We start from the raw sequence: 24480 nt of genomic DNA on the forward strand, positions 1-24480 counted from the left end.
CTTCAATCCTGTCATTAACCTTTTCCAACATCAGGGTGAAAAAAAGGCTTACCGAACAGTTACCAAACTCACACAAGCACTAGATTCTGTTTTGGAGACTCAGAATTAATGCCTTGAATCATCAAGGAAATGCTGACTATGTCCTGATATGTCTGTGCCAGTCTAATCCTCACATACTTCAAACATTGCTCTTAATCCAGCAGGTTCTAATTAAAAGTGTGCCCAGTGACTAAGAAACAACAATTTCTGTCAGGTTACCCTGTTTCACCCTGAAAAATTGGAACTGCCTGAAAAATGTCTTGGGGAAATATTTTCAAGCAGCTTCCCCAGCTCTCTTTCAGGAAAATCACTCAGCACACATGCAAGCTCTTTTTCTAGCATATCTGTAATTAGCAAAGAATGACGAGCCATAAATATTTATGCACAGATGGGATCATGAAGTACCTCAGAAGTTTAGGACAGGCCTCAATAGTCAGATTTCTCAAGCGAGCTTTGATACAAATCCCACAGGTTTAGGAGGACTTGTCAGAACACCCTGCTAATCACCCCTCTCTCCGGGATGCATTTCTCACCCAACAAGGGATATTACAATCATTTGTGAAAACCACGCAAAAAAATGCAGGTGCTTCATTACCTACTTTTCATTTGAATTCCTCACAGATCTTGCCAGATCCCTTCAGTTCATTAGCACAGGTCTCTGCGTGCAAAAAGTCCTCTGTGCTGCTGACAGAATGTTTCTGCTTTTGTTTCAAACCTTTTTGGAAACCAGGTATGTTTTTCTTCCCTGTGCAAACTTTTTAAAAATTTCTTCCCCAAAAATTTTATTGAGGTGATGCTGGAATCATGTTAGTTATGTCATCTAAAAAGCTTGGGATTAGGCTGGTCTGAAATGCCATGTCCAGACTATTAATTCAAATAGAATCATAAAAGCATTGAATCATTTTGGTTGGAAGAAACCCTTAAGATCATCAAGTCCAACCATAACCTAACTCTAGCACTAAACCACGTCCCTAAGAACCTCATCTAAATTCCTTTTAAACACCTCTGGGGATGGTGACTCCACCACTGCCCTGGGCAGCCTGTTCCAATGCCTGACAACCCTTTCTGTGAAGAAGTTTTTCCTAATATCCAATCTAAACCTCCCCTGGTGCAACTTGAGGCCATTTCCTCTCATCCTGTCACTTGTTACTTGGGAGAAGAGACCAACCCCCTCCATGCTACAACCTCCTTTCAGGTAGTTGTAGAGAATGAGAAGGTGTCCCCTCAGCCTCCTTTTCTCCAGGTCCTGTTCTACAACTAAAACCTGTTGGCACAGTTTGGCCACCATCAAATCCTGTCCGTCTCCAAACCAATGTGTCTGCTGCCAAAGCGCTGATGGAGAACAGTGCCCAGGCTGTGCTAAATACCTCTGTGGGACCAGGAATTGGCCAAGAGGGTGCTGGTTGTCCTGGGGCAAAGCCACACCAGTCTCACTCTTCTGCAGCACACATGATTTCACTCCCAGTATCCAGGCGCTGGTGCCATTTAATTTAAACCCAGCTAATGAGACCATGCCAAACAGAAGGTAACATTTCCCAGCCTGATCTGAGCGCAATTAAAAGCTGGTGCATGGTATGGGTAGGTTAGCTTCCTGTGGCACTGTCTTCTGTGCCTGCCTGGGGCACCAGATCTGGAGTCTTTGCCCGTGCAAAGATCTCCCGCTCCCTCGGAGGGACAGGCAGGGAGGGGACAAGTCCCACTGGCCCAGTGGACAAGAGAGCGGTTGCAGACAGGAGCAGCAGCAGCCCACCCACTGTCAACAGCGTGAGCTCAGCGTTGGCAAAGGCTTTCACTGGCACCTGCGAAAACAATCTGCGAGTGGGGCTGCCAGCAAGGAGGACGGAGCTGGAGCAGCAGCATCCCAGCAAGGCAGCAAGCGAGCAGGAGAGGGGAAACGCTCCACACCCAGGGGGTTGTGTTACACAGAAAATAAAGGCGGAAGGGAACATAAAGTCCTAGGAGACCTCTCTGGTGAGTATTAAGTACGAAAACGCTTTGGTCTCGCCAGAGCAGATTCAATAGTGAGACACTTACTTGGCCTGCACTTGTACCACACGATGAGGTATTTGCCGGTTCCAGGGCATGGATCGATGCCGAACAGCCGGCTATTGACGAGAAACTGGCAGCTCCGCCTGTCCTGGCACTCGTCCAGCATCTTCTGCAGCCGGAGATGCACACAAGAAACAGAGAAACAAAAGCACTTCAGTATCTCCACCAAAAGGGATCATCAAATGGAGAACAGCATGGCCATCCCTGCCTCCTTAGCCAGCCCTGGCACGAGGTGGGCAATGGTGCTCAGTGCAGTTGGTACCGCAGGAGCCATGGACTAGGAGAGGACTAGACCTTGCACTGTTTTAAGGAGCTTGATTTCTTTCCCTTGCAAGCACGCAAAAGGCAGGATTTTCACTGGGATGGTCACAGACATTTTGAAACACTTGCATGCAATTTAATTGTAGTATAAGGCTGTACTGTCCTGGGAAAAGCAGCTTTGAGGACACAGATCAGCCTTGACAGTTAAAAGCCGAAACACAAACTCTGCCACCACCATTCTGCTTTAGATTTCTCTAGAGATGCACAATTTCAACTGCAGCTTTCAAGAGAGATCTCATCTCGGTTATATAAAAGCTTTGGCAATTGTTGGTATTCCAATAATTGGTACTTGTGGTGGGAACACTGCTATATAGCCAACTTAGTTTTTTTTAGTAGGGCTCACTTCTCTTCCCCCATGACTATCGTGTTCCTTTTAGCTAAACTCAGCAAGTGAGTCAGAGGGTTCTCCTACCAATGGCATTTTGGGTCCCATCCCCTTTTCTGCAATGCTTTTTCTCCAGCACTTGCTCCCCACTTTCCCATTCATAACACTCATAAAAACTCCATCTCAGAATCCACAGGGGCAAGACATTCTGTCTCCTGCTAGAAAATAGCTTCATTAAGGAAGATTAATGATTTCTTTTAACCCTATGATCCTCTAAAGCAGTAGTGGGGAGCGAGAACATTATTAAGTGGGGCGGTAATTAAGTTTTAAATTCAGCTGGATGGCTTAGGTGGTATTTATGTACTCCTGTAGAGCCCCTAAAGTGCTAAAATTACCATAATGTTTGCCTGACACACATGAACCTGTCAGAGCATTTTGAGACCACAGAGCGAGGTAATCCACCAGCCTCACAAAGTCCTGCAACACAGAGCTGTGAAATCCAGTCCCAAAACAATTAGTGTTCATTTGCAAGGAGGCACTGGAAAATCCTTTCTCAGAAATTCCCCTAGACTCCTGTGGTCTCTTTTGTCTTCTCCATGTTCTCTTTTCTTACATGCACCTCGATATTTGGGCTTTCCCACAATCTTATCCCTGTACCATTTACATAAAGGCTGTTCCTTCTCTACCACGTGCCACCCAAACCAATTTTCTCTCTGCCTCAATGACTCCTCTGTATTTTTGAGTTCTCCTTGAACAAAATAGATATTATCTTTAGCATTATAACTCAGAATGTCGCCCTCTGAACAACAGGAACAGCAGCTGTTCCAGTTTCAAGTGCAATTTGAAACTGCCTCATTTGAGGTTGCTCCTAACTTCCTAAAGCTTTTACCTTTTGGGCTGACATATGCAAGAATTCATGCCTGCCTCAAGTCTGACCTTTATTTTAAAGTTCAAACCAAGACAAATCAGGCATTTTCTAGTGAGCAGAGAACATACGCTGTTGTTTTCCACTTACAAAGGTGATAAAACGCAGGCATCTTGCTTCAAAATACAGGGCTTAGACTGGAAAGGCTGAAAGGTGAACACTGAAGGAGGAGCCTGGGAGTGTTAGCCCCAACTTGACCATCACGTTGAAGTGCATAGAAACAATATACTCTTTCCTCTAGGCTCATAAAGGTTGACTGCTCACTTAGCCTGTGAAATTTAATTTAATGCAACATGCAGTGGGTTGCAAAGGAATTTAAGCAAGGCCTCTATGCAAGATACCTCTTTTGATATCAGAAGGCAACGAGCAACTGGAACAACTCTGAAGTGTTTCACATACAGAGAGAAATCCTCTCCAAATCACTGCAGACCTGTTTGCTGGTACTTTGGAGCCACGGCTGTGTTTACACCCAAACACTGCTAAGAATACAGAGCAATGAAGCAGCACCCCACATGTTTTCTTTCCCACAAGGGAAGCTTTTTCCCCTCAAAGGCAGTAGATTTAGGTTTTTGGTCAACAAATCTGTTCATAGCACATGGGTGGGATTTTCAAAAACCTTCAGCATTGCATAAGAGGTGACATTAAAACTGATGGGAAAACCACCCTGGGTTTCACCAGAGACTGAGTTGGGCCAACAAGAAACCTCTTTGAAAGCTTCAGCTTCGACGTCTAAGCAGCACTTGTTCATCTGTCCTTAGGCTCAGCACCAGGAATGAAGGCAATTACTTACCAACCTCAGAGAATGATGAACGAGGGCAGACCTCAGGTATTGCCACTTTGTCTTTCTCTGCCCTAACCTCTGGCAGCTCTTGCTTACTCCATATTTTCCACATACGTGAAACCTCCCAAGTTTATTATCTGCCATATGCAAATTAACACAGAGCCCTAAGGAGAAGTTCGTACCTAAATTAAGGAGCAAGACTCATCTATGCCATTGTGAGACTATAGAAAACAGGAAGTGTTCTTGAGGCTGAATATGCCTTTTACTAATTGGTTTGAGTGTTTAGCTACAGTTTTGACTTGATTTGATAACAGCCATAACTCTGAGAAGTTATTTCATGGGGAGAGAGAAATCAATATTTCCTTGTGCCTCCCCTCAAGAGCAATGATTTACCTGAAAATATAAAAAATCATTAATATTTCTGATTTCCTGCAGACTGTTTGAATAAATAGGCATAATGACATACAGCCATAAAGAGTAAAATTTAAAATATGTTCAATGCCCAGTGAAATACATCAGGAAAAATACAATTAAAATTAGCAACGGTTGACTGTGACACGTTCTTGATAAAAATAAAGAACAGAGATGTTACAGCAGCTTAATGTTCGCTTAACAACTTGTACATGCAATTTTTACCTATCCTTGCATACACAGAAATCTTCTTCCCCACAGCTTTCGTTGGTATGTGCCATATACCTGCATCTTCTTAAATACATGTGAGAAGACGACCCACCACTGGTACATTCCCCTACAGGTCCAGTGCATCTGGTGTTCACAGGGGCCCTTACTAACCAAGACCTTGGCTTTTTGGTCTTACTCTCAATTATCACACGTCTAGTCTGTACCAAAGCTCTGGCAGATGTCAGATGTCATTTCTGAAGCATTTTCAGATGATCAGCTAAAATGACACCAGAAAGGCGGGGAGTTCACTTGGTAGTGCGGGAATGTTCTGAACTCGCATGGCTTTGGCTTAATGGCGTGAAAAGTTTAGGCAGTTCATTACATTTGCCTTATTTTTCTGGATGTCACTGTCATCTGCAAAGGTCGGAAAACACAGCCACAAAACCAAATAAAAACCGGACCACAAACAACCTGAACTTGCACAGAAATACACATGCAGAATCACCCTGAAACAGGATATATAATCAGCTGTTTATGTCTGACTAATGCAAAATAAAGTTGCACTGGATTAGGTTATATTACAAAAATCATTCCAACTGAAGAAGGTGGAGGAGGAATTCCTGTCTGGCATGAAAGGGGAGGGAAGACACATTAATTGCATTGTGCCATTTTATAATTGTGTTCCAGTGGTAAATCAAACCTGAGGGCTGACAGACAGTGCTCGGAAGGGAAGTTGTGGCTGTTTAAACCCATTCCATTCTCTGGTTCATGATTGAGCTAAGAAGCTGCAAGATTTAGAGGAGATAAGAGAGCAAGAAATGTGAATTCAAGTAAAACAAACACTAATCTAACCTCTGTGATTTATGCCCTGGATTAATCTCCCTGCAGTGACCCGGTTCTTAAAGCCAGGGCAGCCTCAAGCTCAAAACCATGTCTTTCCAGTGGGCATTGCAGATGAAACACATTTCTTGTGCTCATTTTGTTGTGCTCATTAGCTAAGTAATTGCTTGTGCCTATTGGATAAAAATCTTTTAAATCTGGAACTGGATGCGAGCTGTACAAGAAGGCCGTCCTCAGCCGCTCCCAAGGCTGCGCTCATTTTTATTGTGTCTCTTCAAATCACTCTTCAAGAAGCGCTTCCCCTGCACGCTTAAAATAAACAACAACTGAGCTTAACACCAAAGGCAATTAAACTTATCTCAGTTCTTAGTACCTTGTAGCAGTTCACACATTCAACACACTTAGGGTGAAACTTTGGACCCATAGAAGCCGATGGTGAAGTTCAATGGGAACTAGGATTTTGCCACAGGGCTGTTCTCTGTACAGCCTCCATTATGAAAGGAGCATAACACTGACTGCAGGGTGTATCAGTCAGGCATGAAATTACACAGAGGAACCCCACTAAATAATTGCCCAAATTGTATGTTGCTGAGGAGAATAACTCAGCAAGTGAACTGCATGAATGGATCACAGCTGTGTGCAGTCAAGTGAAAATGGGCAGAGATTTGTACTAAGAATTTTACACAAGAAGATACCAGTAATTTTTTAAAAACATCTTTAAGCATTTTCAGGTTGAATTCAACCCAGATACAGCCATTATGATGAAGTTACACCGACACTTCTATTTGGTGCACCTCTATGAGTTCTGTAGTGAGAAGTAGTAAATATAACAAACAAGCCAGCACAATTTCTCCCTGAAAGCCGCACAGTACAACGCATTCATAATGGTTTCATGTCACATTTTATTGAATTTTGCTACTGTTTTATGTACCCTTGAGTGTAGATATTACTTTAAAACACACTGTAAACTCTAGCAATTTTAAGTTGCAGACTATTTACAGGTCCTTTATCCAATTATCTGAAGATTGTGCACTCATCTCTATTCATTCACACAAATTACTGAAGCCCATGGAGCAAGAGGGTTTTCCAAGGATCATCAATAGAGAACAGGCTACGTGAGGAAGTAAAATTGTTGTTGATGGCTACCTGCCTATGGCTACATCAAGCAACCTTCCCATTGTGCTCTGCTAGAAAGCGATTCAGCTTTGCCCGCATTACCACATTCAGTCTGTGCATCATAGGAAGAAGGGATCAAAGGCCCTGAATCCTGACCGCTGCTCTATGGCAGGTTTAGTATTCTATGAGCTCTCTCTTATCACTCTCCAATGGACCTTGTAACGCTCACAGCAGAGTCCCAGAATCATAGAACAGTTTGGGTTGGAAAGAACCTTCAAAGCTCATCCAGTCCAAGCCCCCTGCCATGAGCAGGGACATCTTCACCCAGATCAGGTTGCTCAGAGCCCCGTCCAGTCTGGCCTGGGATGTCTCCAGAGATAGGGCATCCACCACCTCTCTGGGAAACCTGGGACAGTGTTTTATCATCCTCATTGTAAAAAATTTCTTCCTCCTGTCTGGCCTGAATTTCTCCTCCTTTAATTTAAAACCATCACCCCTTGTCCTATCATAACAGGCATTGCTAAAAAGCCTGTCCCCATCTTTCTTATAGGCCCCTTTTAAGTAAAAAGATAGGGGGAGAGTCAGCAGGAAGAAAGTCTGCCCACACGTTTGGTGACTCACATTAACATTAACACACCAGTCTGTGAAACAAAGAGCTGAAAACTGGGCGCTCATTCCCTTTCACCAGCTCTGTTACAGAACTAGTAAATGCCAGCAGGGCAGGCAGCAGTAGGCTGGGATGTTGTGATACGACAGCAAGATTCACCAGAACTTCTCTGGCAGAGCCTTTAAAGAGCCCAGACAGTGATTCACAAAGAGTGGGAACACGCTCAGCGAAGGACCTGATAGGCTGCATTACAAATATTACCCAATTAAACATTGCCTACATTTCCTAACAGTGGGAAACTTAATCTGTATGTGAGGGTCAACTTCAAAGGGAGAGGAGTTCTAAGGTGAAGAAATACAAAAGGATGCATAACCAAAAGTCATGGGATTAAAGGAAGGGAAAGCTTAAAACACAAAGTGGGGAAAAAAATCATTGAGAGCAAACGATTACACTGTCAAGCAAGGTCTTAGTGGCAATGATGGAAGCCCCGTGACTTGGAAAGTTTAAATTTAGAGTAAACAAAGCATTAGGAGGCTTAGACCCCGGGGAGCAGTTCTGCCTCATCAGGGAGATGGGCTGCACTGGCCACCTCTGCCTCCAGCATCTCCTCTTCTGCAATACATAACCACACTGCCCTGATGAGCTACTGCAGCCAAGCCAAAGCAATTTAGAGATTATCTATGACCTCTGCATCAGGCAGTTCTTCTACTTGCAAATAATTAGCTGGGGGACCTGCTTGCCAGAGAGTTATATTTCAGCTGGTGCAAGATTCATGAACAAAGTTGCAGTGGTTCTGTGATTTTTAAGGGCAACTTGGGCAGGGCAGTCACCTCTTCTTGACCCTGAGCTCGCTGCCCACCATCCTCTGCACAGTAATTAACATAGTCTGATGAAGAGTTGCCTGAACCACTTTTTAATTCACTGACATTTCTGAAACTGAAACTTTCCTTGTTCAAACTGCCTGTGAGCTGTGGAGATCTTATAACACACAAGATTACAAACGGTGGGTTCTCCTCCCAGTGGTATTGATGACCCATGTTCATTCTTTCTATCTTTTTTCTCCCTCTTTTCCCTTGACCATCATAATCATATAGGTTTTCAGTCATGGGAAATAGTCTTTTCTCATTCCTGTTGAAGCCACTTAGGCCTGTTACATCAGTGGGGCCATGCAACATACTGTGACTGGGCACAGCAGTAGCCACCATGCTTGGCCTTCTAAGAAAGAAAGAGCAGTTGGATCATTTTCTTCTACTTTGTACTTTACTCTTCCACACAGCTTATCCAGACTATTTGGGGAAAATAGAACCCTTTTCAGAAACAGTAACACACACACCCCTACCTTCCAGCCCCATCATTTTGTGATCAGCTGGCCCAGGCATTGAGAGTCGCACAGCTACTGGAAAGTTTATCTCATCTTTCACAGAAGAGGTCAGCTGCCCTTTGCTTTCTATCACAAAAACCTTCCTGGTAGGGGCAAATAAAGAGGAGAAGGGCTCAGGAAATCCTGTGGTTAGCATGCAAGGAATCCGCTCCCTTTTGTACCACGGCTGGAGCAACAGCGGGAGAGGTGGCAGCAAAGGTGTCCTGTATCTCACTTGAAGGACAAAAGGAAATACCACATCAGCAGCACCAGTGATTCTTGTCACCAGCAACTGGTTGTCCCGGAGAGTGTTGAAAGAGACCCAGGCCACAGGCTGTGCCTACGCTCCCTCCCCAAACTGGCCAATTTTTCTAATAAGATGCACAACTCCCCAGCACCATCTAAGCACAGCTGGTCTTGGGGAAACAGGTCACACAGTAAAACATTTCCCTCTGAAGTGCAGTTTCCTGCTGATTTCAGTACATGCATATATGAAGAAAGAAGTTAGTTAGTCTACAATGTCTTTGATAAATATCTGGGAGCAGAAACACAACAGATAAGTGCCTCTTCAGGGTTTCTTATTTTCCTTCTAAACAAGCTTTGCTTTGGGGCTTTCCATTTTCCTTCCTTACTTTTCTGTCAATTTACCAAAATGAGAATATTGCAGGTAATCTGCTGTAAAGTGTAATCTAGTTTTCTGGTAATAAGCAAGAACTGCAGGCCAACCAGTAAACATTCTTCCATCCAGACCTTGAGTTGTTTATTGCTGAAAACAAGTGATATCTGACATACTGATCCAGAAAGGAGCAGCTGTGGAAAGCTTTATAAACAAGCCCCTCCAAACCTCCTCCTCTTCAGCTAAGTAACTTCCTTCAAATATACAGATGCCTCCACATATTTTTGCAGGCACAAGCTGTGTATTGTGAGTTTGGCTAGGAGTGACTAGGTTTTTTCCTAAAGGGATTCACTTCCCAGTAGGCACTTATCATTAGGCAATGCAGAACACTTAATACTCCTATTTCTCCTTTGTCCTCTGTGCCAACATTCATGTGCTCACGTGAATAAACATAAGCTGCTGCTGTATCTTTTTGTCAGCTTCATTATTTCCCTAGAGGCAAGATCTCATGAGATGTCCCCATGATATGGAAATGCAAATCTGTGCAGGGGTGTGAGAGGTGAGAGAACCATGCCATAAGGGAGAGGCTAAAGTAGACGAGGATGGTCCCTAGCAGGGTAAAAGGTGTCTCCAGATGTTCCCATGTGTTGCCCCATTGTGCAGCAATGTAATTTAGCTTCTTCTCCATACTCTCACACTAAATAAAAACAGACATTGCATGGATTAAAAACAGGCTTTACCAACCCTATCTGGGTGATGCGAGATTACAGAGCAAGAGGAAAACTCCACTATGAAAGTCCAATGCACCGACCTACCAAAAATCTTCAAGCTCTCAAAATCATTAGCTTGCGTGCTCAGACCAACTGCACCTGCACAATTGCTCTAAAAGAGTAAAGGTACGTGGGAGTTACAGGTCATGGCAATGACACCGACGCATACAGGACTGTGTTAACACAGGTCTGCACCTTCAGGATCTGAGCTAACATCTCTGCATGATCCTGTTCTGGTGATATAGACCTTCTAGTGGTCACACAATTCACCTCTCTGCACAAATTATGCAGTGTAGATAAACACTCTGTTACTTACTGCCCACCGCTTTCAGTGGTACGACTTCAACATGTCTGAGGGTGGTAAAACACTGGCCCAGATTGACTAGAGAGGTGGTAGACATTCAAGGACAGGGCTCTGAGCAACCTGATCTAGTTGTCCTAGATGTCTAGATGTCCCTACTCATTGCAGGGGTGTTGGACTAGATGACCTTTGAAGGCCCCTTCCAACCCAAACAATTCTATGATTTTATGACAAATGACTGTTAATATTAAATAATTTACTTCTTTGGGTGAAAGATGAATAGGCTTTGGTCCTAGCAGCTGTTTTTCCTGACCTACAAGCAAGAAAAGAGATGGTTCAGAAACCATAAAGCTCCTTTTCGCAGACCTTCTCTGCCAAGGCACGACAGTTTGCACTGCATGGGTCTCTTTACCAAAGCCACCAAAGCATTACCTGCTGTTATTAATGGATGAGTGAGAACGTTTTACACTTCTGTCTCTGCATTATATGAAAGATGTTTCATTAGTACAGCACAAATCACTCTTTCCTTCCTGCCATATATTTCATGTGACTTGTGCTAACTTTGGGCTCCCCTGTTAAACTGAGTGCAGGGGGGATGGTTGTTTAAAAAGCAAATAATATCTGGCTTTCAACACAACTTTATTTTGTTGCTCAACTCTCACCATACTTGTGTGACCTGATCTAAAAGTTAACAAGAGACCAACCACATCAAAACCAAAATCCCAGTCTGAATGTCCAAATTCTTTATGCGTTTGGAAATCTCCCACTGAATCTGACATTACGGTGTTAGAATAACACAAATGTGTAGTTTGGGGTCGCTGCCTTGATGTCTCAGACATGCTCTCCCAAGTGGTTTGCATTTCATTTCAAACAAAAACAAGAGACTAAAGCCAGGGATCCTGGCAGACAACTACATGAGACTGGATTAGTAGTGTTTGTCTCAGTGTAATCAACGCTTTCTTTTCCCTTTTTAACATAGAAACAATGTCTGAACTGGACATTTACAGGGGAGGCAGCTTTTAACTGGGAATTAACTGTTACTCAAATGTAGTGTTTGCAGGGAACAGTATTAATAGCTGCCCCTTACCCTCCCTCCAGGCCATTCTCCAGAGACACAGCAAATTATATAGTCATGGGTTTGATTAGACACCGTGATTTTATATACTTAATTTTGACAGGTTCGGTTTGGTTGACTTTTTAAATCACTGACAATCAGAATACACACACAATTGGTCCCGCCTATAGCAGCCATACAGCTGAGTTTCAAAACCACAAAAATACATGCAATTTTCTTGTCTACAGCTTTCCAGTTTTCCTACAGACATGCATTTCCTACTATGGAGCTGCAGGCAGCTTGCCAACCAGCCTGTGGGATTCCTGGCTTACCCTTCAGAGAGGCCTCACCCACTACAGGATGGAGAAAGAACACAAGATTCATCTCTGGCATTGGGACTCCCCCTACCCTGGCCACGCACAGAAAACTGAGGTATCGAAGTCAGATTTGGGGGCACCAAAGAAGCACTGTGGATCTTCTCCAAGGAGACCCTGGAACTAGCCCAAGGTCCCTCAAGAAATTCGTGGCAGAACAGAGAGTATCAGCTACTTCTCTAGCACATCTGCATCCCCAAAAAATGGGTGAATGGTCTCAATTATGTAACAAACTTACTGTTCAAGAGATCTGCTGCACGACTGCCTACAGAGAACACAGTTCTCACTCTGACAAACAGGGGAGCTGTAATTAAAGTGCTGTAAGTGATGGAGGAAAGCTAATGGGCAGCAGCTCTGACGACATTAGGAGCTAAGCCAGGCAGACAGGGTTTTCTTTTAAACTCCTCTTGCACATAAAACCATGGCGTGGCAAGCCAACATCTTCCATGTTCTCAAGTTCTTCCAGATGCCTTAAGTGGGCCATTTACCCACCAGGGCTGAGGCTAAGCATGTAGCTATCAATCACGCTGGTAAATGAAACATTGCAAGTAAATTTTGCTGTACATCAACAAAAGAAAGAAGGAAAGGCTAGCCTCTGCTATTTTTCTGTCATATTACGAAATTCTGTTGTCCCACCTGGGAAAACCTTCCACTGATAAGGACTGTGTCCTCCTATACTACAACTCCGTCATTTGTCATGCAGTGTTATGAGTGCAATGGCAAATCTGTCAGCTTAATGGTTGCACTACGGGCAGACACCAACAGTGCGCCATTTCTGGAGAGTTTACCACTGATATTTGGAAGCCAAAGCACTTGCATCAACTTTAAAAAAATGCTGTAAATTTCTCTTAAAAACCCTGGATGCAAGAAGTGGTGTAGGAAACTCTGGCCTTCAGCCGAATTATAAAATAAATTATTCACTAGCCCCATAGGTTCATGAATCTAGTTTTGCTATGATTTTTTTTATTATGAGTGATTATTGATTCATAGCCATAAGCATACTGGTTGCTTGAGATCTTTGCCCAGAAGTTTTTACAGTCCCAAATCCTGCACTTGGAAAGACTTGTGCTTACTTCAACATCCAGAAGCAGACCCCATTCATCTCAACAACATCAGCCAACTCGTGTTTCTAATTTTAGTTGTTCCTACTGACAGCTGAGTAATGCTGGCACCTTCCAAATAATCCTTTGATTTGCTGACGTCACATGTGCTTTTGGGAGGATACATATAGTCAACATCCCCTACAAAAATGGACAGAGCTGATTAACTACTGATGCTTGGGAGATTACAAGGTTAAATGATGTATGATCACTTACAGTGGCCTAAGAGTCAAATGAGTCAGAAGAAGTAAAGCCAAGGATTCTCTCTGGGTTTCAAGTTACGGAAGTAAAAGCCTCTTGAAATAGGATCAGTTCTGAAGTAAAAAGAACACCACAGCAACTTCTGAATGTGTTGAAAAGGTAATCATTGGGAAGGAAACTCTAAAGAAAAATAATCTTCAAACCCAGTCAAACATAATGTGGTCTTGCAGTGTAATTCAGTTTCAACCACATTCCTGAACTGTTATTGACTAGAGTTGCAGTAAAATTAAGAAATTCATCATCAAAATCTAATTCAGTCCTGTCTAAACTGCAAAGATGAATTATGCACGAAGCTGTGTGAGATGTCAATGCTCCCACACCGGGTAGCACTGCTTAATTTAGGTCTGTGCAGCACCAGCACAGACAGATGCTGTCTGGCCAAGGAAAGATGAAGTCCAAAAATTAACAAAGCCAGTTTAACATGTAATACCTGAAGGGAGGTGCCAACTGAACAGGCAACATCCTCTTTAATTAAAGTTGCATAGGAGTGGGGATAGCGAGAAGGACACATCTGATGACTTGGGACAATTCGACCATAAAAAGAAGACTGGATGCTGATGGTGGTTCTGTGAGGACATCTCAGGGAGACATATTCTCCATCGCAGGCATGGTCAGTGTAATTCTTTAGTGCTTGTGATATGTAACCTGCAAAAAACATAACAAAAACCATTATTAGTGAAAGGTGGTTAATATTTAGGTGATTTACAGCAACGCAGTCTAACAAACACGCTACTAACAAGCAGTGAGGGATGTAGATTTTATTATCTCACACACGTGCAAAGGAGCAAGACAATGACATGGTGGGTGGGAAGGCTTGGTGATTTGGCCTTCAGCCGTATTATATATCCTTAGTGAAAGCAATATTCAGATGCTTTAGGTAGTATAAAACAGCAATGAGATCCCACTCCCCTTATTCCTTGCTTCTCCTAGATGAACAGACCAGCTCCCTTTCATTGTCTTATTATTTACCATATGTTCCAATACCTTTGCTTTCTTGACAGCCAAAGGGACTCTCTCCAGATTCTCAACATCTCTGCTATGCTGAGGGGCCAGCTTGGTTTGCAGTTACCTTCATTGCTGCAAAGTACACTGCTTCCTCAAGTTCATCATCCTGTCTTCCAAGGCAGGACAAGGCACATAGGGAAGCACAGTTCTTGTGGTTTGAGAATTCACACAGCTTGCTCAGAATCATTTCATCATTTCTGGCTTTCCTTGTAGACAGATAGAATCATAGAGTCATCGAATAGTTTGGGTTAGAAGGGACCTTCAAAGCTCATCCAGTCCAACCTCTGCCATGAGCAGGGACATCTTCACCTAGCTAAGGCTGCCCCATCCGTCCTGGCCTTGGATGTCTCCAAGACTGGGACATCTACCACCTCTCTGGGAAACCTGTTCTAGTATTTTATCACCTTAATTGTAAAAAATGTCTTTTTTTTTTTCATCTGTAAGGATGTATTTACTTCAATAAGTTAAACACTCCAAGGGCCTTTTTCTTTGTCCCTAAGGCCATATCCAGCAACTTCTTTTTACTGTCCAAAATAGTATGGCCTCATCCAGAGCTCTAACCAGGAACAGTTCTTCCATACCAACACTGAAACCTAGTTCAGGAGCTGTGTGAGGGTTGTGGCCCAGGTGCTTAAAATGACTATAATCAATGTTCTTAGAGACAACAAACACACAGTAATTTAGCTTCAACATTCAAGCTGCCATTATAAGGGTTAGATTCTCTAATTTCTCTAAATTTTAGTCTGTAGTTCTTACTTAGCAATTCTGTTGCTGCAGTGCCTCAAGGTGTGTGCCAAATAAATATTTACTCAAATCAACATATTTCCGAGTCTCCAGGGCAGCATCTGCTTATAAAAGGCTGAGACACAGCCCAAATAACTGGAGTGACAGGGCTGCATCAGATCAGAGAACAGCACTGTTTAATTTAGTGTCTTTATCTCACTTGTTCAAGGAAGCGCTTTGAGGATAAAATGTTACACTGAAGTGCATCTCCTTTCCCAGTCAGTAGAATTCATGCTCTGTGTGAAGTTTTACACCTAGTCCTGGAGTCAGATTAGCTCTTCTCCCATGAAAGTAAGGCAACCATAAAGATGGGCATTGAGAAAAGCAAACTACAGACAAAACCAGAATATAACACGAAACATTAAACCAAACTTTCCACACTGTTACTCCAGTGCATTAGGACATTTCCCTGAGAATGATCTATTAGGGAGTCTGAGAAATACAACCAAAGTGCGATCATGACTCTGTTTGCTCCTCGAAATATTCAATTATTCTGTCAGAACAGCCATTTTATGGTATGCCTTTCATATTACCAGCTCAGGATGAGGGAAGGTTTCAACCCCTGCAATTAGTGCAGATCACTTGTTGAAACAACTCCTTCCTCTCGTCTTCCATCAGCAATCTCAGAATAACTTGAGTTCGTTCAAGCTCAAGATATTGAAGGGATTGAGTGCTTTGATGGTGACTGCCTAATAATACACAGAGCACAATGCCTGAAACATCTGGCACTGACCACTGTCAGGGAGAAGATACTGAATTTGGTAGGGCATGATCAGGGATGACATGATGTTGTTCAAAGAGCAAAAGAAAGTGGCTGTAGAGAATTAATGCTCTTTTTCTTTTTTTTCCTCTTTAAGTGTGCTAAATTTGCACTACATTCATTGGTAGTTCTTTTGAAAGTGTTGGCATTTCTTTACACATTGATTCATGGTTCAGTAACCCAAAATCTGAATGGTTTTCAGCATCCCTGCTGAATTCTCAGTAACAAGTCTCCAATGACCTTTTGTACCACTACGTGTGGTAAGAAGGAGGGAGCTACTTAGGGTGCTCTTTACTGAATGAAATGCAAAAGATTTTATCACTCTTCATCAAATATACTTATCTGCATTATTATCTGGGATATAAGCTACAGCCTTACAAGTGTCCACTCCAAAAAAAGGTAAGGCAGGTTGCTACTAAAGATAGCCAAAGGCATTTGCCACTCCTGTCTTCATCCTCTAGTTCTGGCATGTGAAATCACCATTATCGATCCAGAAACTGAAAGTAAGAGATTATTTGAGGAAAACATCCCAGCTCTACTGTCACAGTTCACCTTGGAGTGGAAGCGACACAAATTCTTATTATTTTATCAGGAAATGTTTTGATGATTCACTCATTAGCCTGGCTAAGGAAGATGATGTCAGAGCAAGTGATAATTTGAGTTCTTCTGTAAAAACACGTTTCAGCTTGAAAGCATGATAAAAGCGTAAAAGAAATCTAAAGCACTAAGCCCACCAAACCTTTTCCAAATGCTACATGTTTTGAAAATCTGGGATAACAAAAACTATCTCAAAGCTTTTGGGTTTAGCAAATCCCCTTTTTTAAAGATTGTGTGAAGGACATGGAATATTCACTGGTGGGCATCTTTATTCCCAAATTAAACCAATGCATAGAGTCAAGTGCTTAACATCTCCTCAACTCAAATGACCAATGTCATTACCAAAGCAGGGATTTACAGTCTGAAGAGAGAATAAACAACAAAAAGAAGTGCCTCACAAAAATGTTAGAGCATTTTTCCCTGTAATGAGAAGGAAATGTTCCTTTCAAGCACCACTTGCAATTTATTTTCCCAAAGTCCAGAGTTTGAATCCTATCAGTCATCAGCAATTACTCTCCCTTACTCCCAAACACAACCCTCAGTGCTGCCTGTAACTCTATCCCACCCATCGCCTCTCCAGGGAACTGTTGCTCAGTACTCATCCAACAGAGAGTTCTAACCCTTAACACATATATGGACTAAAGAAAAATAACAGTTTCATACAGAATAGCATTCTACAGGTATTGTAAATCTAAACATCATCCTTTAATTTCTGTTACAGGGCTACAACCCTGCCTTTTTGAAACCACAGCTGCTGATGGAGTAGTCCATAAAAGCACAGAGGATATAAGTGCTTTCCTTGCAGCCAGATGCAGGATAATAGTAGAGTCTACAAACACTCATTCACATATTGTATTTAACCATGGTTGTCTAAAAGTGGTAAACCCTTTTCTGCTTCCACTAAGCACAGTTCCAGTTTTGTGTGACAAAGCACAGAGCAACACACCAGCTCACCAGTCACAGAATCACAGAACGTTAGGGATTGGAAGGGAACCTCAAAAGATCATCCAGTCCAATCCCCCTGTCGGAGCAGGAACACCCAGGTGAGGTTACACAGGAACATGTCCAGGTGGGTTTGAATGTCTCCAGAGTAGGAGACCACAACCCCCCTGGGCAGCCTGTTCCAGTGTCTGTCACCCTCACTGAGAAGAAGTTTCTTCTCAAATTTAAGTGGAACCTTTTGTGTTCCAGTTTGAACCCATTACCCCTTGTCCTACCACTGGTTGTCACCAAGAAGAGCCTGGCTCCATCCTTGTGACACTCACCCTTTAGATATCTGTAAACATTAATGAGGTCACCCCTCAGTCTCCTCCAAGCTAAAAAGACCCAGCTCCTCAGAAGACAAATTTTGACTTTCACCAAGAAAAAAGACGAATTTCAACCTTCACCTCTGTGTGCTGGAGGGTTAGAGACAATCACAATAAAACTAATTCTTTGTACAATTTGGATATGATATGAAACTCTTAATAAATTACAATGAAACTCAAAGGATTTTAATGGTTAATGAACTACTACCCATAATTCAAGCCAGAGCTTCATTAATATCTGCATGAAGCTACATCTAAGCTGTAGTAACCTCTTAAAATAGCCCATTTTGAGGTTTTGTAGTTACCAATATAGAAGTGTGTATACATATATATAATTGAGAAAAATCAACATAATGATAAAATAACACCATATGTAGAAACAAGCAATTTCCCATTATATGAAACATATGAAGTCAGGGCAATTGACTGTGTTAGTGAATAAAACACTGCTTGTTCCTGACAACTAACAGAGATGCATTTTCATTTTAATCCTCTTATTTTCCAGTATTACATATATATACACTTTTAAAAATATCTACCATTATTTTCTTCTAGTTTCCTCAGCTTGCAGATGTTTTTGAGACTGTAAACATGAAACTGAATTTTCTCACAGAAGAAACCTTAATCAGACACTTTTCTGGAACTCAGACTATATATATATCTATACCACACTTTTTCAGATGGGCTACGACTGGAGAATTCCAGCTTATTCTTCATATGCAGAACACCAAGACCCATAACATCTCACTGTAACAGTGCTAAGCCCGTGGAATAGAATAACACACCACAGGGATAGCCAAACAGGGCTTAAATGTGACCTCAGGCAAGGCTTGAAGCCAGAGCAAGTAACTCAATGAATGCGTTTCATATCAGGCATTACTGATAATCCCATGGTTGCAGTAGTAAAAGCAGCTTTCTCAAATCACAGAGCAGCCTGGTATGGACAAGTAGGGTTTGTTTTGCTTTGTTACTAATACTGGAGATTAAAACTTGCTATCACAAACCCTCTACAGAAAGATTTGCTTTCGCGTTGGCTACTCCCCAACGCTTTCACCCTTCAGATACCACTGGAAAAATTGAACACCTTGTAAGCATACTTAGGAAAATATGTTTTATTTTAAGTCAAGAGTTCCTTGCCCCCTATCTGATCTCCTGCACCACAGTTTCAGCTCCAAACAATATCTAGTGTTAACTTAGGAAAACGGCTTTGAAACTAGGGAGAATTCAGAACCGCAGCCGAGCGCCAGCATTTCAGGGCTAAACAAGGTAACGTTTTGCAAATGCTGAATAGTATTTCATAGGTCCCTCTGGGTTTGCATACGGGTGAGAAGGTAGTGGACATTAGATTGCTGAAGGCTAGGGGTGACAGGAATAAAAACATGGTGGTTTTCAACTCTGCAGGCTTGAATCTAACTCAGATACTAGTAAGGATTATTGGTAATTATTCCCTTAAAATTCTTAACTGTAAACTCCTATAGCATTTAATAAAACACTACAACTCCTCCACAAACTGTTGGAATAACTTTGGATAATTTAATAAGCAACTCCAACCACAAGTATTTTGGGTCTAGAATTTTAAATAATTGCTCTAGAAATTCAGTTAAAAAAAAAATCTTTTTTGCTATTTGAACATCATCTTAGAGGCTTTTTTTTGAATTTGCCACAAGTCTATGGTTTCTTGAGAACTTTTTTTCTAAAATAAGTTTTTAAAGCCCTTATAGCTATGGATATTGTTTATTTTTCTGATATTTTATATTTTGAAAATGTGAACGAACAGACCTTAAAATGTATCTTTTTAAGCTTATATTCCTAGATTCAGGGAAACTTAGCCTAGAAGGGCCTCCTGCAGGTCATCTAATCCAAACTGCTACTCCAAGTAGAGCCAATATCAAAGTGAGATCAAGCTGCTCAGCACTTTGTTCAGCCCTGAGCAAGGACTGCCAAGGACAGGGATTCCCCAGCCTCTGAAGCACCTGTGCCAGCCTTCTGCTTAAAATTTCATTCATAGAATCATAGAATTGTTTTGGTTGGAAAAGACCTTTAAGATCAAGTCCAACCATTAACCGAACACTGCCAAGTCCACCTCTAAACCATGTCCCTAAGAACCTTGCCTACGTGTCTTTTAAACACCTCCAGCGATGGTGACTCCACCACTTCCTGGGCAGCCTGTTTCAAATAAGTGCTCAGAATTTCCCCTGTTACAACTCATGTCTGTTGCCTTTTGCCTTTTTATTTAGCATCTCTGAGAGGAGTCTGTCTTTGGCTTATGTATAACCATTTTTAGGAAGCAGAAGGAAGCACCTGCTTACCCCTCAGCCTTCTCTTCTCCAGCCTCCCCTCCTACGCCATGGACTGCAGCCCCAAACCGTCCTATTGGCCCTCCACTGGACTTCTTCCAGCTTGTCAGTGTTTCTCTTACAATCTTGTACTGGTATCATGACTTGTAACTCAAGGGCTTGACCAGCCAGTTCCTCTACATTTAAGGAATTTGTAAAAAATTCTCATTTCATCAGTTTTACTGTTGCAGGCAGGCAGCCACGATGTTGAAGGAAACCTCACAGTACAGAAAATTTGGCTGGAAGGAGCTGCACCAGGACTTCACCAACTTGCAGCCCCCTCTCCAGCTATTTACTCCTGCTCCTATATTTCAGATCAAAGCCCCTTCCATTGATCTGTGTGCACATGGGTCTATGGGGATCAGCACCTGCAACCAGAGTCAGACCACAGGTCAGAAGGCCTGTGTGTGTGTCCTGCCAGCAACCATAGCAAGTGAGGGTGTGCATATGCACGTCAGTGCACAATCATTAGTTAATTTCAAGATAGACTTAGCTGGCATGTAGAAGTTTTGGACACCTCATGTGAAGAAAGACCTTGAGGTGCTGGAGCAAGTTCAGAAATGGGCAGCAGAGCTGGTGAAGGGTCTGGAGCAGAAGTGTAATGTGGAGTGGCTGAAGAATCTGGGGGGGTTCAGCCTGGAGAAAAGGACCTCATCACTGTCTACAACTACCTGAAAGGAGGTTGTAGCATGGAGGGTGTCAGTCTCTTCTTCCAAGTAACATAGACAGAACAAGAGGAAATGGCCTCAAGCTGCACCAGAGGAGGTTTAGATTGAATATTGGGAATAATTTCTCCCTGGAAAGGATTGTTGGCATTGGAACAGGCTGCCCAGGGAAGTGGTGGAGTCAGCATCCCTGGAGAGGTTTAACAGATGAGGAGATGAGGTTCTCAGGGACGTGGTTTAGTGCCATAGTTAGGTTATGGTTGGACTCAATGATCTGGAGCGTCTCTTCCAACCAAAATTATTCTATGATTCTACCAGAGCTTTGGGAATCAGGCATGAAAACAGCCACAAGTCTGGGCAAGATACTGGAGAGACCAGGCTGTGAGTTGGCTCCAGTAGAGACCAGGAGGTCCAGATCAGCTACAGGAAGACTGGGGGTCAGGGAGTCAACTGAGAAACCCATCTTCATGAACACGTGTGTGTGAGGTGACTGGAGATGTGAGGACCATGAGCCAGCTATTGCATGGACTGAGTCCAGTTACAGGGGGTTTCACGTGCGTATTTTCTGCTAACAGGCTTTCACTCTGATCAACCAGAGAGAGGAACAGGATGAGACCACTGGTGCTGTTTGCATTTGTATGAATGCTGAGTGTTTCTGCCTGCGTCAATCTGCATGGCCAGACACACGCACATTTCCCTATCAGGAGCAGATGTTCAGCTTGTCCTGGTCCTGGGAACACAGGGCTGTCCCTGCCTGGTGTCGATCAGCCTACCAGATTTGCCAGCCCCTAATACTTCCTACTAAAAATTCTATGTGTGTGTGTGTGTGTGTGTGTACTTGTGTGTATATATGTAAAATATGACATACACACACATTTAAAAAAACAAACAAACACCAAACCTTTGCAGAATATTTCACCTCATTTGAGTTGCAGGAGAAGCCTAAGCCCCACTATAAGTGCAGAGTTCATCTTTGCAGAGCTAGATTTCTTAAAACATTTTGTTAAAATAGTGTTATAGCATTATAAATATTAATACATTATATAATTAATATGTTAGTGTTACAGTATTATAAATATTAATAGACATTAAAGTCTTACTTTAATTGTAAAAAGTATATCTTAGCACACATTAGTATGTATTATGTGTCAATTACATAAAGCATTTTGAATATAGTACAATCATATTTATAAAATATATCTTAGAGCATAACCTAAAGATAATTACCAGGTCGCCTTGGGAAGCTTTATGGAGTTTGTTCAGCATTCAGAGAGTGAAAGTTGTAATTTTGAGAGAGATTTAGTGTATACTTCTTACAGCCCAAAAAAGCCAATTCCACACACTATAGACAAGCTGGGCACTATTTCATTCTAGAGACACTGCTGCAGTTAAGTGTTCAGGTCATCACTTTGTAGCTGAAGGAACCACATGGGTGATACTTTCTGAGCAGCTTCAATTGGCTCTTTCTCCTTGGCTCTCAACCAAATCCTATCCAAAATACAGCCATCACACAAATAAATCACAGTGCTGCTCACCATGGCCTTGCTATTGCATTTTAAGTAGTGATAAAGAATTCACACCACAGGGGCCATATAACTCTCCTAAATAAAGTTATAATAGGTTTATTTTATTGCAAGAATGACAGTTTCCTCTAGGTGGTTTATATACAAGGGGTTTCTAACAGCAAAACTGCAGTGGTATAATTAGGATGCCATAATGATACCTATATAATTTTCCATAGTCACACGGGGACACACTTGTATAACTACAAATGCATCTTTGCTGGTAAACTTCCTGATGTAGGCAAGTTTCACTGGTGTTCATTTTGCGTTCCAGTTCAACAACATAGTCCTTTTGATCCCATCCCTTCCTGGGACAATTCTTACAGAAAACAAATTTGACCTTGGAAATCAACATCATTACAAAATCTAACACGCAAATGGAAAGACCCTGGCTAAGAAAAACAATCCCAAAGCTTGGTGTCTTCCAGCAGCCATAGGTAGCACCACCGCAGGGAAGTCTGAGAGCTCAGACAGGATCTGTCCCCACTGCTCCCAGGGCCTGCTGATGCTCAGCTTTTCCTACAAGCACCACTGTGTCTTCTGGCAAGAGACTGACAGCCCTTCTGCACCTTCTGGTCTATTCGCTAAAATTACTGAAATCAAATTTGTGCGATTTCTCAAAGGCCATGGACCAACTTATTCATGTGTTGTTAAAGTGATTTAGCAATGCAATATTCTTTCCTAGCGGGGAAAGGAGTCAGGAGCTGGATCCACACTCTGTCAGGACAGACTCTGATCTTACGGAACATCTCACTGCATATTCAAGAGGCCAAAAACATTTTGTGGTGATCAACATCTTAGTCCACCTTCATCTAACCCACGATTTAGGATGGGATGGGATAATAGAATTTGTGGCATGGCTTGTGTGCTCAATCTACAATCACTTTCACATTTTCCTCACTCCCAGGAGAGCAGCACCCTATAAGTCTCTGCAAGGCAACTCTTTATCTCCATCAAACCCTTTGTTGGGCCCTACTTAGTCATTTCACCCACAGAGAAGTCAAGGCTGGTGATCACAGTGCCTGACAGGAGTCTTTTGATGCACCCTCATGCTCCAAATGAATGCACCTTTTTTCCTCTGGTATTTTGAAAGCACGGGGTTCACCACATATCAAAGAAAAATCAGTCCTGAATCTTCTCTGGAAATAGGAAATATTCAGCATCTGTCCTGAAAGCAGCTGCTGCATAGCAGGTCTCCGGCAAGGTCTGTGACAGCTCCTTTGCGTCCCCGTGTAGCGTGACAGTGAGAGACAGAGCACCAACCCGGGAAGACTGGGGACCAAAACAGACTTTCACCATTGCAAACACAGGGTAAAGAGTTTGTTTCTGTATTAAAAACATGCATCAAGGGAAATATAAATCAGCCTGGGTATAACCACACGGCTCTGCAAAGCTAGAGCAGAAGTGCCTAAAAGCATCCTGGCCTTTGCCCACAGCTTTACTAGGAGTGACAGGGAAATACCCTGTTACCACCCCAATTAAAAGAAAGCTTTTACACAGCATATCACACTGGGCAATGAAAACAGTTATCCGACCACACAAGTGACTGACAAGACTTTATGTGCAGTGACCAATTCTTTAAACAAATCAAGAACTAAGCCACAACGATCTGACAAGGGCTGAGAAACACCAACACTGAATAAATAGGTTTCTGCCCATTTGGGAGAACTTATTCTGACAAGACTATGAGTACAGAGAGATGGCAGCTTTGTTTAGACTAGGGCAAGTGGCAGGAGCGAAGGCAAAAGTGCACTACCCTACGGGAGCCACTGCTAAAGCCATCACAAGCAGACGTCAGCCAGAAACCAGCTCTGGGGCCTTCAGAGTGACCTACACATCCCTGAGAAAAAGTAGATTTCGACTGGCAGGTCAAAATGCTGAACAATTCCTGCAATCCCAGAGAGCAAGTCTGAAATCCTGTTACCTTGCGTGAAATAATACAGCGTGACTTACATGTGCAAATACCACTTTGGCAGCGCTCTCCTCCAGGAAAATATTGCAATCG

At 42.6% G+C, this 24480-nt stretch overlaps 1 protein-coding gene across 2 annotated transcripts in view; it reads right to left on the reverse strand.

The window, feature by feature from the left end:
• Positions 1 to 24480, reverse strand: part of EVA1A (eva-1 homolog A, regulator of programmed cell death) — a 211796-nt gene that overhangs the window by 141064 nt on the left and 46252 nt on the right. For both annotated transcript variants that reach the window (XM_005510104.3, XM_021297951.2), the window contains exons 2-3: positions 13891 to 14105; positions 2074 to 2197 (exon numbers count right to left, since the gene is read on the reverse strand). In XM_005510104.3, coding sequence (XP_005510161.1) covers positions 2074 to 2197; positions 13891 to 14105 — 339 coding nt within the window. The remainder of the gene's footprint in view (positions 1 to 2073; positions 2198 to 13890; positions 14106 to 24480) is intronic.

This window comes from Columba livia, chromosome 3 (genome assembly GCF_036013475.1).
Source record: "Columba livia isolate bColLiv1 breed racing homer chromosome 3, bColLiv1.pat.W.v2, whole genome shotgun sequence".
Classification (NCBI taxonomy): domain Eukaryota; kingdom Metazoa; phylum Chordata; class Aves; order Columbiformes; family Columbidae; genus Columba; species Columba livia.